This window comes from Prosopis cineraria, unplaced genomic scaffold (assembly GCF_029017545.1).
Source record: "Prosopis cineraria cultivar Desert tree isolate PC_DT_omini unplaced genomic scaffold, ASM2901754v1 PC10, whole genome shotgun sequence".
Lineage (NCBI taxonomy): Eukaryota > Viridiplantae > Streptophyta > Magnoliopsida > Fabales > Fabaceae > Prosopis > Prosopis cineraria.
The window spans coordinates 5124148-5143011 of record NW_026555341.1 but is presented as its reverse complement, the minus strand read 5'-3'; the positions used below and the strand labels follow the sequence as shown (position 1 = coordinate 5143011).

General features: G+C 31.9%; 2 protein-coding genes across 2 annotated transcripts; both read right to left on the bottom strand.

Moving 5' to 3' along the window:
- Positions 1-5114: 5114 nt before the first annotated feature.
- On the bottom strand, positions 5115-6566 carry LOC129323105 (expansin-like B1). The gene is made up of 4 exons (XM_054969673.1): positions 6350-6566; positions 6013-6119; positions 5543-5857; positions 5115-5452 (listed from the first exon to the last, which is right to left on the bottom strand). The coding sequence occupies exons 1-4, from the start codon at positions 6477-6479 to the stop codon at positions 5261-5263; spliced, it is 744 nt and encodes a 247-aa protein (XP_054825648.1). The 5' UTR covers positions 6480-6566; the 3' UTR covers positions 5115-5260.
- Positions 6567-15798: 9232 nt separating this feature from the next.
- Positions 15799-17542, bottom strand: LOC129322766 (expansin-like B1). The gene is made up of 4 exons (XM_054969138.1): positions 17289-17542; positions 16793-16899; positions 16370-16684; positions 15799-16258 (listed from the first exon to the last, which is right to left on the bottom strand). The coding sequence occupies exons 1-4, from the start codon at positions 17419-17421 to the stop codon at positions 16061-16063; spliced, it is 753 nt and encodes a 250-aa protein (XP_054825113.1). The 5' UTR covers positions 17422-17542; the 3' UTR covers positions 15799-16060.
- Between the last annotated feature and the right edge of the window lie 1322 nt (positions 17543-18864).

Here is an 18864-nt window from a genome sequence, read left to right as displayed (position 1 = left end):
CACTTGGATAGTTGACAATGTTGGATAGCTATGACACCAACTCCAATAAAATTTGGTGTGGTTTTGACTTAGTCAACAATACTCACTCTATGAATGAGTATGTGTTACCAGCAATAATTGTAACACCTTATTGGAATTCAATTAATAAAAAAAGTTCATGATCCAAGTTAAGAAGCATAACCTTTGATTGAGTTATCCCTCTAACAACAATAGAGAATTGAGCTAGTCCAGTCACACAGGTTGGTCTTGTTATAAATTATAACACATGAATTTAATCAAATAGAATACGGAAGAGATAAGGGGGAATTAATTAATGTTTCACGCATACTTAAATGTTTTATTATAATTTAATATTGTATTTTGCCTATTTTACATGCTCTTCACACTTGTACTTGTATAAGTTAAAAGTTATGATTTCTTGATTATCAAGATGTTTATCTCACTTCGTGATTAATATTTATAGGTAACACTTCAGTCATGGCAAAAGAAAGTATTTGAAGGCTTAGAGCTATATTACATCTTTTATAATATCCTTTATCTTTGTGCAATTGAGTGTATATATATATATATATATGCTAATTTAAGGACATATAATGCATCTATGATTATAATTGAATACGTGACCAGTGTTTATTATCTGCCTAGCCTTTTTGTGAACCAAACTCATGAGAGTTTGTATTTGGGTTAGTAATATTATTGTGGATTAATTATTTTGTTGAGATATTGTTGAATGTTAGATGTCTGGTTATTTTTGTTAATTCAAGTATTATGAATTCGTGATATGGCTAGTAAAATTGTGATTAACACTTATGTGTGATTTTGATGATGTTGTTCATGATTAAATTGTGGTTTGAAATGTGCCATACAATCCCCATAAATTACTTGGTTGAATTGTTGAGTTGGAAAATTACTTGTAGCATGAATTTTTAGGTTATATGAAAGGGCTAATTTGTCATTGTACCATGGTGTAATCCCAATTGATGGGTTACATCTTATTTTCATTTGCTAATAACTTTGATATTGTGAATTTTTGAGTTCAATGGTTTTAAAAATTATTTTTATTGGGATCCCATTTTTAAAAAATGTTTGTTTAAACTTAGTGTAACTCTTTCATTCTCGGACCTTGTTTAATATCCCAATTTAAATTTTTTGAGTTAATTAAAGTTAATAAAAATTAGGGAGAATGTTTAAAGGTAAATAAATTAATTAGAAAATTTTTTATTTAACTTAGGATATAATTTTGTGTTAAGTTTTGCTTTTAAAAATTGAAAATAATAATGATAAGTGATAATATATATATATATATATATATATATATATGTAGACTTAATGAGGAAGTATATTGAAGTTAAGAATAAAAATAAAAAAGAACAAGAAGAAGAGGCGGTAGAGTTGAGGCCAATATACATATCTTGTTGGCTTTGCTTCTTTATTTCATTTTATGCACACAAGAGATAGAGAGAAGAGGAAGCAGAGGATAAGAAATTTGAGGAGATTTTGAGGTAACATTTTATATTTAAAGCTATTTTTATTCTCAAAACTCTTTTTATAAATATTTTTTTATTCATTTAGATCTTTCTAGTAATAGTAAAATTTTGATGAGTAGAGCAAAATTTAAAGTTTTAGCTATAAATTTTGTGATCTATGATGTATAGGATATTCATATTGTTTAAATTGTGTTTTTGAGACTAAGACAAGTTAATTAACTTAGCTTTGAATTTTTATCGGAGGGATTTAGATTAAAAAGATATGGTTGTAAATTTGAGAAGTTTAGTTAAATTTTATATTTAATTGATAAATTACAATAAATATATATATATATATATACATATAATGCTATTTACATCATTTGATATGTAGATTAATCTGTTATTGTGACTAAAAAGTTCCCTGCACGTCTGAATTAATTATAGCTTGAAAAAGTAACATTAAAATATCCTTTCATATATTGAGATAATGGTTTTTATTATTGTATATTTATTTAAATATATATTAATACTTGTATGATCTTATTGTGAAATGTAACATTTGTTTTATGCTATACAAAAGAAGTACTAAGGATGGCTAATAATATAATTGTTTGTTTGGGATTGATGATTGAATATTTATGCTCAATGGTTTGCCTCCACTATGTGCATAGTGATTGGCCTTTTTTTTTTTGTAGTTCTCAATGTCTTTGACATTTTGAAAAGATAGGCACCTCCTTTTTAAGAGGAGAATCCTATTCTGATGACAATATATCTTTGATTGGGTATAACCTTATTTTAGGTTCCAGCTAGCGATAATAAGAGAGTTAGAAGTCATAAGAGTGAGATTGAAAAATGTATCATTGTTGTTTTAATTTAATATTGATTTAGAAATTATTCTATAATTGTGAATACTCCATCCCCTATTTTGTTTATTGATTGTGAGATACATATGTATATTCATAGATATGTTTGCGAATTGGTTTCAAAAAGTATGTCAATATATATTGGAATAATCAATTGTTATTGAGATTTTAATTTTACATGTTACTTCTTATCATTTTTTAGGTAAGTAATCAAGTAGAGCTATAAGGAGGGCATTGAAGAAGTGAGCTTGGGCTCCCTTCTCTCGGCTTGGCATGTAATTTTTTGTTTATTTTGTAATTATAGTTGCCATAACCTAAGAATTCTTTATAAATTTTATTTTGAATAATTGTCATAGGTTATTTGACTAGAACCACTTAATCTTTTTGTTTAAGTTGGATAACTTTTAAACATATCAATTTAGACCATAGTTTTCTATTGAATCAAGCCCATTTATTTTGAACTGTACATATTAATAGTAAAAAAAAACTGTGTTTAGCAAAATTGATTATAACTATAAACTGTTGTTGAATCTTAGACTTGTTGCAAATTGTTTATTGAACTTCATCTATCTTAAGCTCAGTGGTGGTTGTTAATTTCAATGTTATTTTATTTGGACAGATATATTTTTTGAAAAAATATTTATCTATAAAAGAAAAAGGGGGGAAGTTTTTCTTTTGTAAAAAAAAAATTGTGATAAAAATCACGTCCGTTACACTTTGACCATTCTTAATGACCATGAGTTTGTGTTAATATGGGTTTATTAACAGTAGAGACTTACAATTTTTCCCCAAGCACATACGCTAGGATACAATAAATTCTGTCCTAAGCAGGTTGTGTTGTAGGTGGTGAAGACTGAAGATCACAACCGGTGGGGGAGGGGGAAATGAATTTTCTTAGAAGGTAGACTGGTCATTTCACTTCTATTTTTGTTTTCCGAGATAAAAAAAATTCATTCTACCTGCGTGTAATGTAAGCCCCTCCTTCATTGGTTTGTTTTGTTACCGTCGTCCACCTGTACTGTCATGAGTCATGACCACTTCTCTGCGCCGTCTGTGCTTGACACAAATGAGATGGCAAACGCCGTACGCCCGTACCTTCATTTTTTTTTTTTGGGCGGAGAAACGCCGAACCTTTGTTACTTTTTTATACATCTGCGGGCGCTATGTTACTTTATGCTGTGTTAAGTAAAGTTTTTTTTTTTTAAAAAAATTAATGTTATAAAATTTAATATTGAATATTTAAATAATTTTATTTCATCGTAATAAACTATGTATTATTTTATTATTATTTAATTTTTATATCATATTTTAACATGCTAATTTAATTATAAATGGTTATCTGGTCAAAAAACTATAAATGGTTGCATTACAAGTCGAGATCTTCAATGCTATTTATTTGAGTGCTAAACAAATTCTAGAATCACAGCATTTGCTTTTACCTGCTCCCAAGTCAAGTCACATATATACTTTTTTATTGGAAAAATTTTAATTAAGGATGAAGACTGTGACTTAATTATTAGTGAAATTTTAGTTCAATTTATAAGGATTGAAGTAGAATAATTTCAATAGTAAAAAAAATTAAAGTATCCTTTACTGATTAATTTCATTCGAGATGTAAAATCATTATTTGTCTGAAATACATAATCATCAATTGTTAATTTGTGAATTTTATTTATTAATTTACTAAATTAATAATTGATATTATTGTTTGTGATTATATAACTGATATTCAAGTCTTATATGATTAATGATAGGTCAAATCATATAATTTATAATTTATATTGATAAATTAATAAATAAAGCAAAAAATTAATAAATAATGATTCTACATGTTGGACAAAATTAACAAGTGAATGTTATTTTAGTCATTTTATAGTTGAAATTGTTTTCACTTTAATCTTCTTGAATTGAACTGAAATTTTAAATTTTTTTAGGACTCACTAATAATTAAGTCACATTCATTGTTCTTAGTTGAAATTCTTCCTTTTTCATTTTTATTAGAAGAGGTCGAAAGCTCCGCAATATATTTTATTACATTTTTAATTTTAATTACTTATTATTTAGTTTTTAATAGAAACAATTAATACAATATTTTTTGAAAATCAACATTGTAAAATTTAATATTGAATATTCTATTGCACTATTTCTTTGTATTATGTTTATTCTTGTGACTATAATTGCATATTAACATTTTTTCTATTTGAAAACTAAGTTAAGTATATTATTTCTTTATTTTCATATCTTAGTTTAATACATAAAATTAAAAAATATGATAATTTAATTATAAATGGTCGGGTCAAAATTCGACTATGATAGAGTTATAGAATCAATTGGTTATACATGAGTGCCACGCGTGTCGAGTTCAAGGAATAATCTTGCTTTAATAACATTGATGATCTAGTCAAGCGTCTATATCGCACGTATCGGTCAATATCAAGGCATATATCTCCCGATGGAAACCACCAAGTAGGAAATCAAGAGTAAAAATTAATCCTACAATCCCTGTAATTTTACCTAATTTTTAATCAAGTATTTGTGATATTTAATCTCATCGTTATGCATCGGGACCTAATTAAAAATTACTCATGTGAGGTGATAATAAGGACGACTAATTAATATTCTCTAAAATTAAAAAGTGATCATCCTTCGTTATTGGTTCATTGCATCCAGCACACTACGTGGGGGTGGGGCTATCAGAGATCAACCGGTTGCATAAACAAAGAGGTTTCTTATTCATAAACATATATGTTTTAATTCAAACACAAATGGAAAGCACACGATCATCAGCATAATGTTTATTAATTCTTCATTCGTCACGTAGACATAAATTATTTATTTTCTTAGAAGCCACACACAACACACCGTCAGCCACATAGATAGGTTAAGTACAACTACTGGAGTCCCTCGTTGAAGCAGCTGGGATTCAATTTAGGCATGAATTCCAGAGTCATAAGACGCTCCGATCTTCCAGTCACCGGGAATCACACTCTTGGATGACTCTACCCAGTCTTTGCTCCCACTGAATTGCAGCCTCAGCTTGAATGGTCCACGTGGCGCATTGACTATGTCAAACACTGCTCCGAACGCTCTTCTCATGGCCCTCCATTCTTTGCTATAATCCTGTGTCATTGTCATTTCAATTCAACTAGTTGATTAGTACCTCAAAAAGAACAAGGAATTAATTGAAGCACTAGGTTAAGAGTTTCATACGTCATATATCTCAACGCCGACGACGTCCTTCATTCCAGGCACGTAGAGAATGATGATAGCGAGGTAGTCTGGGTATTTGCTGGACTCGTGGATTTTGATCAGCACGTTGGAGCCATCATGCGTGCAGGGTACTCTTTTGTATTCGACGTCAACGACGCCATATTTCTTGAGCTCTTGCGATGCACTCGAGTCCCGTCCCAGCTTCAAGAAACCATTCAGACTCATTATAAAGTCTGTTCTGTCTCCTGCACCGAAGTCTGTCGCCACTATCGTAGGCCCGTTCTGGTTGCATAATTTTGAATCCTTGCACCTTACCTGAACGCCATCGTTACATGAAATTAATACCTATGTATTATTTCATATTTTAACGTAACTGTATACACGAATTAAATCTATCCATTTATAATATGTTTTCGAGGAAGAAATTAATGTGTTTGTTAAGTCATTCATTAGTCCGTTAAGACACTTACTTCGTAGCAAGCACCGCAGCCGGCGCCTCCTCTCCATAGCCCAGACACGCCAGCAACCATCCCATAGTTTACAGTTCTGCCGTAATCGCCATATCCACAAGCTCCGGCTAGAGACAGATGTATATCATTTCGTCAATAATCATACATGTCTATATAAAAATAAACTAGCTATATATATGAACTCAGAACTCGTAATATTGCAAGCTGGCTGCAGAATAAGGCTCGGAGAGTCTCTAGGCTAAGCCATGGCTTGCTTATAAATGGGTTTGATTTTGAATGCAAAGAACGTGATGTATAGGTGACGAGGGGGTGATTATCAGAGAGGAGATTCACGTACTTGGAGTTCCATAGCCATCAGAGGTACTATAATAGGTGGCTCTGGAGGACGTGTAGCCTTGGGACAGGCATAGTGCAGGTAAGAGCAGCAGCAAAACAAGAGGAACTTGGTATTTAGAGTGAAGTTCCATTGCTAAATGCCAATTCAAACAAGAGCAACTGCGTACTTTATAATAAGATGTGAAGTCTTGGTTTTCACCGGTTTGGGATGCAAAGACGTGGGTGGTATTTATAGGTTATAATGGAGGCCTCGTGCATGCATTGAAAGGGGGGTTTTTCAAACTTCATTCGGATTGGATTGGAATGCAGGCCCTAGCGTCTTGATCTTTGAGGTGGTCAAAAAATGAGAAAAAATGCATCTTGATATTTTGCGTGCCTTCCTCTGAAATTTCTAGATTTTATGATATTTCATCATAATTAATGCACATCACAAGGTTTGAAAATGTCATTTCCTTTTCTTCTCTTAAGCGCACCCTAAGGCGCGTTTAATGTCGTATTCGCTCTCTCGCCTCTCCCGACCCCACTGACGTTTAATCTTTAGAGTCACGAAGCTAAAGGGATATATATATATATATATATATATATTGATAAGTATTGAACTAACATCGGTCTTTGTACTCTATCTTAAAAAACTAGTACGTTATTTACACATTACTGAAAATGCTTCTGAAATGACAAGCAATAGTAAAACGCCTGTTTATGGATATAATGACAAATTGCCTGTCAGTGCGGTACCATTGTTTTGTTTTGTTTTGTACAGGAAGATCAACGGACGAGGAAGTGTGTTTGTGTGCAACCAGTACATTAATTTCAGAAATGTATTACTACTAACACAACTTACTACAGATAATGATTGGATTGTATATATATTCTATCTAAACCACAATGTATAACATACTCCTTTCATCTTTAAAGATATTTTTTAATTTTTTTATTTTTAAATGTAAGAGATGACAATAATATTTTTAAGTAATTAAATAGTTTTACCTTTATTTTAAAAAATAAAATAGATCATTAATTGTATATTTTTTATATCACCACCATGATATTAATTATAATTATAATATTATTTGAGATAAAACTGAAAAATTATTGTATTTTTATGTGAATTCAATTAAATAATAAATTTTTATTGATATCCGTGATTCGATTAAAAATACTTTATATATAAGGATGGATAGAATAGGTAATTAATTCATAGTTTTTGAATAATTATCAAAGTTATCAAATGCCTTATATTTTAGATCAAATAAGGTTTTAAGTATTAATTAATGTCATGGATTTGAATTTTATGAATAATTTAAAGAACAATATTATAAAAATATTTTATTATTTAAAATTGACAATGCATATTAAAAATGAACCATACTATTATGATATTTACCGATGAAACTTTTTATAAATTTTATATTAGATTGCAGTGATTGATTAATTTCGTGTCATCAAAGCCTAAAATAGATAATTTGTTCCGGATAAAAATCATATCAATACATTCTAAAATGTCGATAAAGAATTTAATATTCTTAAGTGACAAGAAATTACTAAATTAAATTACTCTTGAATCGCTAAAGCCTGCAATTGACCTTTCTAGCTAGGTTTGCAACTTATTAAAGTGTGCTTGTTATAAGATGGGGTAAGTGACATTCTTGTTTTGAGATGGGTTAATTGAAATTTAACGTGTAAAATTTTACGAGTTTCAATGATTCAACACCTAACTTCTGAATATCACAGCTAGTCAAAGACAATATTCAACTTTTTAAGATTTAAGCATTCTTGGTGAAGACAAAATAAGTCTTAAATTTTTGTATGAATGTTAACTCAGTAATTTCAATTTTAATTTTTAATAACCACCTAAATACATTTATTTACCAAGGTTTTAGAATAGTTTTGTTCCTTATTTACAGTACCGTTTTTCCTTTACTACTCTCTCCCATGACGTTTAGAATCCGGAAGCTAAAGGGATATATGATGATACAATGAACTAGTTAATTAACAACTACCTTTGCACGTACTCTATCTAATATTGTACCCCTTTGACCAAAAAAAAAAATCTAATATTGTATCCCATCAAATGATCTAATCTACCTTATCCAATCTAATCGAAACTAATTTTTTTTCTTTTTTATATTATTTATCTAATCTGCCTTATCGCTTTTTCATTCTGTATATATAAATCCGACCTGATAATGATATGCTCCGCAGACAGATCATATAAAACAATGGAAAACCAATCCTGAATAGTGTATGAAATCTTGAGCCATGCTCAACTAATTAACGTAGCCCCATCGAGTTCTAAAGGACATCAATGCTCACATTGTACCATTTTTTTTTTAATAAAGAATGAGGGTAGACTAACAAAGACAAGCATCGTGTGTGTGTATGTGTGTGTATATATATAAAATCGATACTCGGTCGTGAGCAGGTGAGTTATTAAAAATAAGAATACGATTTTTTAAATTGGTCGAGAATAGACTAACGTGGCATGCAATAAGCTTATCCTAGTATTGAAGAGAGATGGATGGAAGTTGGTAATATTGCAGAAAAATTGAATGGGTCTGTAAGAAAACTCGAAGCTGGCTTTGTTGAATATATATATGCGCGCGCGTGCGCATCCAAATATTAGTAATATATTTAGACTTTTTCTGCGAATTCTTCTCTTCTACGTTACCTTTAATTCTAATACACACGTAGTTTACAAACGACTCTATTATATTGGTTACTTGATTCAGTGGTTAGTTAATCCATTCGTTTGGTTTATTGTTTGATATATTAGATATCAATACTTGATGGCATGGTTAGGTGGTTCAAATTTCATACGTATAGGTCGTATATGAGTACGATAATAGCAACATGAAACGTGAGAAGACTGTCCGGAAGGAGAAGATGAGAAGATAGATGCCAATGTCAATATATGACAAAGACCAGAGTCATTGCTCTTATCCCTAATTTTGCGGGCTACTTTTTTAATCCATAAAAAATAAAATTAAAAAAAAGAAAAATGTATGATTCTATATATATATATATATATATTCAATGTGTTGTGTATTGTATAAAAATAGCTATTCTATTGTCTTGAATTATTTAAGTGATCTTCAAAGTTTAAGAATACAACATAAAGATTGCAACAGAATTCTAATTAAACTCTTCAATAATATTAAGTCTTGTTATGTAGTAATAGTGTCATCATCAACACTAATATATCTATTTTCACCGTGAAATAATGGATTTAACGTATATAGTATGCAAGGTTTCAAAGATTTTAAAATCAGGGTTATTTTTTCAATATCATGGTACACGTTAAACGAGTTAATCTATATAACTTGTTTATTTTACTTGTCCAAGTCAAGAGAGTCAAGTAATAAGTTTTTAAGAAAAATATTTCGAATTAAACGAAGCCATGACCAAACCCATCAAATTAATGAGTGATGATACAGTTCAATCCATTAAACTCAACTTAATATGGGCGTAGATATTTATAGTAGTGTTGGGCTGGTAGCACCGTTGACTCGGTTGGCTGTTTCTAGTATTTCCATCCAAATAACACCCCCTTTTATCCCCCCGAAACCAATTGGCCCATTTTATTTGACCCAAGCCGCCCAAAAACATTTCAAATCTTAAGCCCATCTTAGCAACTTATGAACTCGGATTCAATGGTTGTCAACGTCAAACATTTTCTGAACAAAAAAACTTAGAAAGACCTAAATACCCTGAAGGGTTACCAAGTCTGTCTCATACTTTATTCTTTGGAGTCCGTCTTGCGTTTGCGGCCTCATGTCTTGTGTAATATTTTAAATTTCTTAGTCCTAAGGTTAGCTATTAATTGAAAGTAAAGTGATAATTAGTGTGGGATTAGAGATTTGAATGATTACTTGATAATTTGGCTAATTGAAATGTTATATGACTAGGTACGGGTAAAAGGAGTGCATTTCGAGTTGAAGCAAGTGCGTGTAGTGAGAATAAATCTCATTGTGCCACACACTGCGGCTTGTGCTACCTGTACCGCGGCGCATGAATTAAAAAATGACTTCTTAAGTCATGAAATTTGAGTGATTTTTAGAAAGAAAAATTTGAAAAGACACGAGAGGGAATAAGAAGGGTAGAGGAGCTACGGCAAGCTATTTTAAGTCATTGGAAGTGTTTCTGATTGGTAACTTAGCGGGTAAGTTACGTATAACTCTTACCTTCTATTCTATACAAATTTCTCTAAGAATAAATCATATAAAAATTGAATTGGCAGATTTTGAGAGGTTTGATTCTTGCTCAATAATAATAAAAAAGTTCTCAAAAGTTAAATTAGAGTTTTGTGACTGGTTTAGAGTTGAACAATAGAGCTTCAAACCTGTAGCCTCAATTTGGCCCTAGGTTAGAGAGAGAAAGGGGTGAGAATATGATCTAAGTAAAATAAGATCAGTTGAGGTGATGTAAGTAGTAATTGAGTGACAATAGACTTAAAATGAAAAAGAGTTTATGGATGAATATAGCCCTAAGTAATAAATATGAGTTTTTAATCAAAATAGATTAAATGATTAAAATATGCTAAATGTGTTTAGATTGGCATATTGGACGTGTGAGTAGAGAAAGGAAGCTTGAGATAAGCTATAGTGGTAGTTGAAATTCACAGGTAACCTTTCTAGTGACAAAAGGATTGAGGTAACTGAATAACTTTCTTTGTTTGACTATTTATTATAATTGTGTGTTAGTATGCTATGTAGCATATAAAAGTGTTTTGAGCTAAATATGTTTTTATAGTATTGTGTGAATGTTGCATGAAATAGCTTTTGATAGAAAAAAAAACATTAAAATGAGTGGTTTTAAATGATATGTTGTATGTGTGTGTGTGTGTGTGTGTTATATATGAGAAAAACATGTAAAGTGAAAATGAGAACTTATATAATTCGAAAAGTATAATCATAAAGGTGGAAGTTTATCTGAGTGGAGAGGTGGTTATAAGATCTTATGGCATATTTTTCTTAGTGCCCGATGAGATGCAGCATTGGAGAAATATCTCTTTAGTGCCTTTTAAGGTGCGGTGTTGGAGAAAATCTCCTTATTGCCTATTAAGGTACGGTGTTGGAGATTTGAGACTCCTTAATGTTTGTGTGATATAGTGTTGGAGTCAACGATACCCCATTGTATGTATTAGGGAAAACCATAGTCTAAGAGTGAGATAGAACACCTTTAGCCAGGTGATTATACCATTAAAGGTGAGCTCAGGGCCAATAAGAGCGTACAGTCTAAGGCAAGCCTATGATTTCGTATCGGAGTGATTTAGAGGTTTGGTCAATAGTGATCATGCTATGAAATGCTATGTGATGTAATATGTTACTATAAGTGAGAAAGTGGTGAAAAGTGATGTATGGATACATGTGGTTGTAAATTGAAAATGGAATATGCTGTATGTTATACTAAATGATATAATATATTTTAATTTTATCGATGGAAGTGAGTTATTCTGTTACTGAAATTTTTATCTCACCCCCTAATTACATGTTTACAAGGCAAGGTAGTGATCAGGGCAACGAAAGAGAGTCTAGACCAGCTTAAATTGTTGAAGCTTTGTATACTCTGAGATTGTGTAATGAATTAAGAAACTTGTATATATATGTGTAAATGAGTTGTTATAGGGTTGCATGCATAACTTGAGTAGTGATTTCATGGGAATCTTAACCCAAATTGTATGTATATGTGATGAAATGAATTGAGAGCTTTAATTTGAGCATGTTTGTGTTGAAATTGTTGTTGATATTAGTGAATCTTAAGCTCAAGTGAGAAATTATGATGAAATAAGTAATTTGAAGCTAAGATTGAATAGTATATGTGTAACACCCTAAATTTTTTTTTCAAAAACAATTTAACTCAACCATGGCAGAAAAGTGTCTACATGATAAACAGAAGTCAACTTGTCCTATATTTTTTTTAAAACAATTCTATAATTTAAAACACTACTATAATAGAAAAGATTAAACCCCTGTTTAAATAATACAAAATAATTTTATACAACTAACATATATTTACAATTATAGTTAGGTTACAGCCACCGAAGACATTTTATATCAATAAATTCAATATAAAACATGTTATAATTGGCTTAAGCTTGTACAATAGAACATCTCAGATAAATGTTTACTTCCCACATGCCATTAGGTTAAAACCACATTTTTCATCCTTATACTCCGAACAAGTGCAAACCATAAACTAATAACTAACAACTTAATCAATTCCAAAATAAGCCAATTATTTAGCCTCATAATCATGCCATTTCAAACCATCCAAAATAAATCAAAGTTACAATCATCCAGAGCGTACCGAAAGTAGAAATAGTTTGAAAGACATGATTACATTTTTACATTCATAAATTGTCAATAAAGAAAAGCCCTAGTATTGGCAATATAACACATTAAAAATCATAAATCAAATACTCAAAAGGACAGTGGATTTATGCCATTAAGCATCAGGGACTCCTCCACACACCACTCATGGCTCTTCTCCTGAAAATTGTTAACCACATAATGAGACTTAAAAGTCTCAGTAACTAATGTCAAATTATGATATGTATACAAACAGTTAAATGTGTGCTTGCTAAGTGGGGAAACAACAGTAATATAATTCTAACAAAATAAAAGAAATATTACAATGCATAAAAAACAACCATTCTTATCTCCTTTCATTAATCTCGAGCCGTAATCCTGACTCGGTGCTAAATTATCCGACCAAAATTATATTAGCCCGAGCCCTTACAAGCCACCTATTGGGCTCCAATAGGGGCGTACCACGTGGCATATAAATATAACAACAAAAACAAGTCTCCCAACACTTCCCACACTAATCAAATAAATTCATAACAATATTGTACAATTATACAATATTACAATCTTCACAATTTTTTTATTTTTAACAATATTACAACATGACATTCCACTTGACAAAAATACTTCAAAATACAAATCCACAATTTTACAATTTTTTCATAAATATAACAAGGTAATTTCTCAACAACAATTCATAATTTTCTCAATAATCACCCAATTTACATGAAACAACACTAAGCACAAATTAAAAGCATAGTTATCTTATAACTTTTTAATAAATTATTCCTTATAATTTTTCTTCCACCACAATCTTCACCAACAACACAATCTACAAATAACATATTATTTATAAATATTAGTTTTAATTATTAAACTAATAAAATAACTCTAATAATAGGATTAGAGAATATAACATAATTCTTAATCTCAATCTTAATACAAATCTAGAGTTAGTACTATTAAATAAAATTTTTAACTCCTCTTTATTTCATAAATTCGCACCTAAAATACTTAAAAATTAGAAATTGAGTCTCAAGCTAGAATCATCATTCTATAGCCATAATAATCCATTTTTCATCCTAAATAATCATCTAAACCTCAATAAATCAACATATATTTTCGGATTTAACAAAAATTTAGCCTAGGCTTTGATCCATAAGCCTCAAATTTCAAATTCATTAATAAATTTATAATCTAGAATATTTATTATACCACTAACAACCTCAACAATCATATTTATTCAACATAAATTCATCTCTCTTCCAAACTCTAGATTTTTTACCATCACAAAATATGAAACCAAAGAGGAAGGATAGTTAAGAAAAAATTTAACACTTACTTAATCTTAAAACGTTTGAAATTACACCCTAAATATCTTATTAAAAACTCTTACCTTCAAAAACGTAGCCCCCAGCACCGACGAAATGGTGCTTGCAGATGCACCCTCTGTTCGCACATGAAAGAGAAAGGAAATGAAAGGAAAATGAGAAAAGAGGGTGTGTGAGAGTTTATAAAAAAAAGTGTGGGTCCCACTCCTTTCGCTTTCCTTTCTCTTTTTTTTAATGTATATATGTATGTAATCACAGCACGCGGAACGTCCGCCCCTTCCATTCTATTTTTTTAATTTGCTTTTTATTTCTACACACACACATGTATATTTATATTCCATTTCTCATTCTCTCTCTTTATTATATTTCTCTTTCTTCTTTCCTAATAATAATAATAATAATAATAATAATAATAATAATAATAATTTTTAAAATTTTAACTCAGAATTATATTCTCAGTTAGATCTAATAATCATCTCCTACTAATTTACTTACTTCTAAATATTCTCCAAAATTTCTATTAACCCAAATTAACTATTAAAAATTTAAATTGGAATGTTACAATATGTGTTATGAATATAATGTATATGTTTCTAATAAGAAAAAGATCAAGTGGGCTAGGTTATGCCAAGTGATGGCAATTTGTGAAAATTTGTGAAATGTGAAAATTAACGAGGTCAAATTTCAATATATATATACAATTATGATATAATATGGTCAATAAGGTATATTAGGTCTTTTTAAACTTGATTTAAGACCTTATGGGGTCTAATGAGAGAAAAAGATCGATTTGAGTGTTTGAGTGTGTGAAATTTTTAAAATAAATGGCTTTTTGCATCCAGGTGTTCAAATTTTGATCGAACTAGTAAATCGTATCTAAACCTATCTCATTAGTTAGCTTATGAACTAAGCTTTGTATAGGCACATTTCGATCGGATGTCGTATGTGAAAATAACGCATATTGAAAGTTCATCATTTTGCTATCAAAATGATAGCAGAAATTCAAACAGACATGCCATGGCACATATACTACACGCTGTGACGCACGAACCAATTCCCAACCTAATTTTGTGATTTTAAATTCATGTAATTGAAATAGGAATACTAGTTAGTTATATCCACTATATATTATATAAATGTGTGATTTGCTTCTACTGTGTATTCTCTAATATGATATGATTTTGGATGGTCTTACAAACAAGTTTTTGACCAAAGTTTTTTAAATAAAACATTTGATTATTGTGCTGATTTGTGATGTGGTAATTATGCTAATCTTTTTTATATTGAGTGAATATAGGAGGAGGTTATATTTTGGAGTTCAAATCTGTCAATCCTTGAGATTTGAATGGAAGCCTCAGCATCATTGGTGGGTAGCTCAAACACTGGAAGGCATAGTTCATGCTCTAGAGAGTGTTTACAAATCACACATCAGCAAAATATTTATATTAACAACACGATTCAAATTCACGCTCTAATGAAAATCGATTGAACGAATTTTTACAGGGCTTTGTAATGTTCCAACCCCTGGAAAACTCAATGATCTTTTCACAATGACCGAGAGGCCAATCCTTTATACGTATGGGACAAAAACTAATTAAGATCATGGATTTGCAATGATTGTTTCGGCAATGTCAGAGTCGTTTGGTGAGAACTAATGAACACTTTTTTTCTGGCTCATTGAAGGCATATTCCATTAATTAAAAAAAGTAACCCTCAGGAAGTACAATACTCGGCCACTCATAGGCGTCGCCATCAGACAAACAACCAATTTCAAGGCACGGGAGTGGAAGCCAAGGAAAGGAAGCAGCCAAATATAGATGAGAACAAAGAGGGTTGCTTTATTCATATATATATATATATATATATATATTTGATGAGTTCTTTATTCATATATTATATGTTAACACTAACACTAATAACAGTAGCTCCAACTCAACTGGAAAGTACACACGAGAACCCCAATAGACTCAGCACTCACTCACAAACAACTAACTTGACATTCTCAAAGCAACCCCAACTCCAGCAGTAATAAGTAGTTATATAGCCTGTTCCTTCATGCTTGTGCTGTAGATGGATCTAATCAAGCTGAACTTGAGAATCATATGCAGCTCCAGCCTTCCAATCGCTAGGAATAACATTCTTGGACTGAACCCAGTAAACACCTGCACGTCCACTCACCTGAAACCTCAACATCAGTTCTCCACGTGGCGGGTTCTCTGCATCAAACACTACTCCGTAGGACCTTCTCATGGGTCTCCATTCTTTGCAATTCCTCTGAGTATATATGGTTCATATCAGAAATGCATGGGCTTCCAGAGAAGAGAGTATGATAAACTCGTGAAGCAAAGTAGGGCAGTTTTAATTTGTCGTGTCATGATCACTTACCTGCCACACCTCAACAGCGGTGATGTCGTTTTGGCCGGCCACGTAGAGAACGAGAATGGCGATGTAGTCGGGGAATCTGCTGTGCTCTTGGACCTTGAAGACTATGTTGTAGCCGCCATACTTACATGGGGCCCTCCTAAATTCCACGTCAACGACGCCGTATTTGAACAGCTCGTCTGATGCGTCCGGATTCCGTCCCATTCTGGAGTACGCACGTGGACTCATTATGAAGTCCGTCCTGTCTCCTTGACCGTAGTCTGTTACCACTACGTACGTCCCGTATTCATCGCACAATTGTTGGTTCTTACACCTCACCTGTAGCCCATCATTCCATAAAATTTAGAATATTCAATAATCACATATCTTTACATATACGGAGGTGCTTTGAGAGAGATCTACACACACACACACACACACACATACTTGGTAGCAAGCACCACATCCGGAGCCATTCTTCCAAAGCCCAGACACACCTGCAACACTCCCATCGTTCACAGTCCTTCCATATTCGCCATATCCACAAGCTCCCCCTAATCACATATAACCATTAATTTCGTCATTAAAATCGTATGGATGTGTGTGTGTGTGTGTGTTGCTACAAAAGTGGACCCATTTATTTTAGAAGTGGTATTGGTAAAGTGAGCTAGCTTTTCTCCATTTTCTCCTAACTTTAGAGGAAATGAAAGTAAAATTCTCAAAATAACAAAAAGCCATGTGCCTGCCTAAAAGTTCCTATTAGCTTTTCCCCTTTACATGGGAATATATCCTAGCCTGCATGCACGGTCAAGGGTCATGGACCTTATGGTTCAAACCAAAATCATGCAAGCTTGCTGCAGAACAAGGCCATCTTAGCCACTAGGCTAACTCTTTCATGGATTGAAATAAAAGAAAAGGATTTCCATGCATGGGTTATACGTACTTGGAGTTCCATAGCAATCTGGGCTACCATAATAGGTAGATCTGGAGCTTGTGAAGTCTTGGGAGGTACATAGTGCAGGTAAGAGCATAATCACGCACACAAGGCCTACTTGGTATTTAGAATGAAGTTCCATCACTAAAAGCCAAATTCAAAGGCTTAAGCTAAGAAGAGCAACTGAGAATAATTCAATGCAAGAAGGAAACTTTGGTGTATATGAAGTGAGAATGAGAACAAGAAATGTGTTCATGGGTTAGAAAGCAAAGATGTGGTGTGTTATTTATAGCAGAGAGGCCATGTAGTGCACAGGCCACTAAGGTGGCATTCAACTTTTCCTTCCACTCAGGGCTCTGGATTGGATTGGAGTAATGATGGGTACATGCATGTACACTCTAATTGCACAGTTAGGTCTCTAGCTTAACATTAGAATAAATATAGTTTTGAACAGGCCTAGCTAATTAACATATTGACCTCTCTCTGCCATTCGTATAGACCCTAATATTAACATTTGCTGATCTCTCTTGGCCATTATATATAATATACATTCCAAGTGATCGCTTTATTAATTGTTACAAGAAGAAAAGTTGCCCAGTTACTCCATCTACTATTTTTAATACTCGCGATTTGGTCTTTGATTCTTACATGTGGATGAGAGATTATAATATAATGCTAAATCGCCTAATTTCATTCGTACAATTTCGGCATTTTTCTGGGGATATTCATGAACCCTCGACTTAAAGGATGTCTAAAATCCTGATGGGGATATTTTCATCAAAGGAAAATAAAATACTGGTATTGTTAGACGCTCTGCTTCTCATAATTGGTGTAGGACCTGTTCATGCACGGTGGAAGACACTCATCAAGAGATCATATGCTCAGTATTTGATTAGTTATGCGTCGTTAGGCATATATACCCTAAAGTTTATCACCTTTACATACTTTAAATTGTAATCGTTGGGTTCTTTATTCTGTGAAAGTTAAGCAAAATGCAATCAAATATCTACACACTCATTTATGAATGAGCGGATAGAAAATTAGGTAAAATATAGAAATAAAAGGTCAAATAATTAACCTGTAAGCCTGGTACACTTGGGCAGAAATTATAACCTTTACTCTCTCTCTCCTGTCAAAGATTTTATTTTTCATTACAAGCATAACTGTGAAATTACAAACCTTTTTATTTATATCTGTCATATCATATTCCCCCCTTTTTTTGTTTTTTATAATTATAATTAACTCCATGATACGCAGACAATGTAGAATGGAAACTGTGTAAACAAGAAGAATCAATCCTGAAAAAGTATTTCAAATCTTAAATCACAAATTAGCAGAGCTGATGCGTTCAAAATTCATTAGACCTCAGGCTCGTCCTCTCCTTACCTGATCATCAGATTCTGAAAAGGAGAAATGGATAACTTTTGAACCAACCCATTAATGTTAATACTTTTGATGATACCTTTTGAATGCAACATTATTATTGAATAATACACACACACTAGTCGTTATCAGAAGTTTGTCGGTCAAAACCACAAGTTAAAGAGGTAAGAACGAAAGGAATAACCATCTTCCTCGGCCCAAA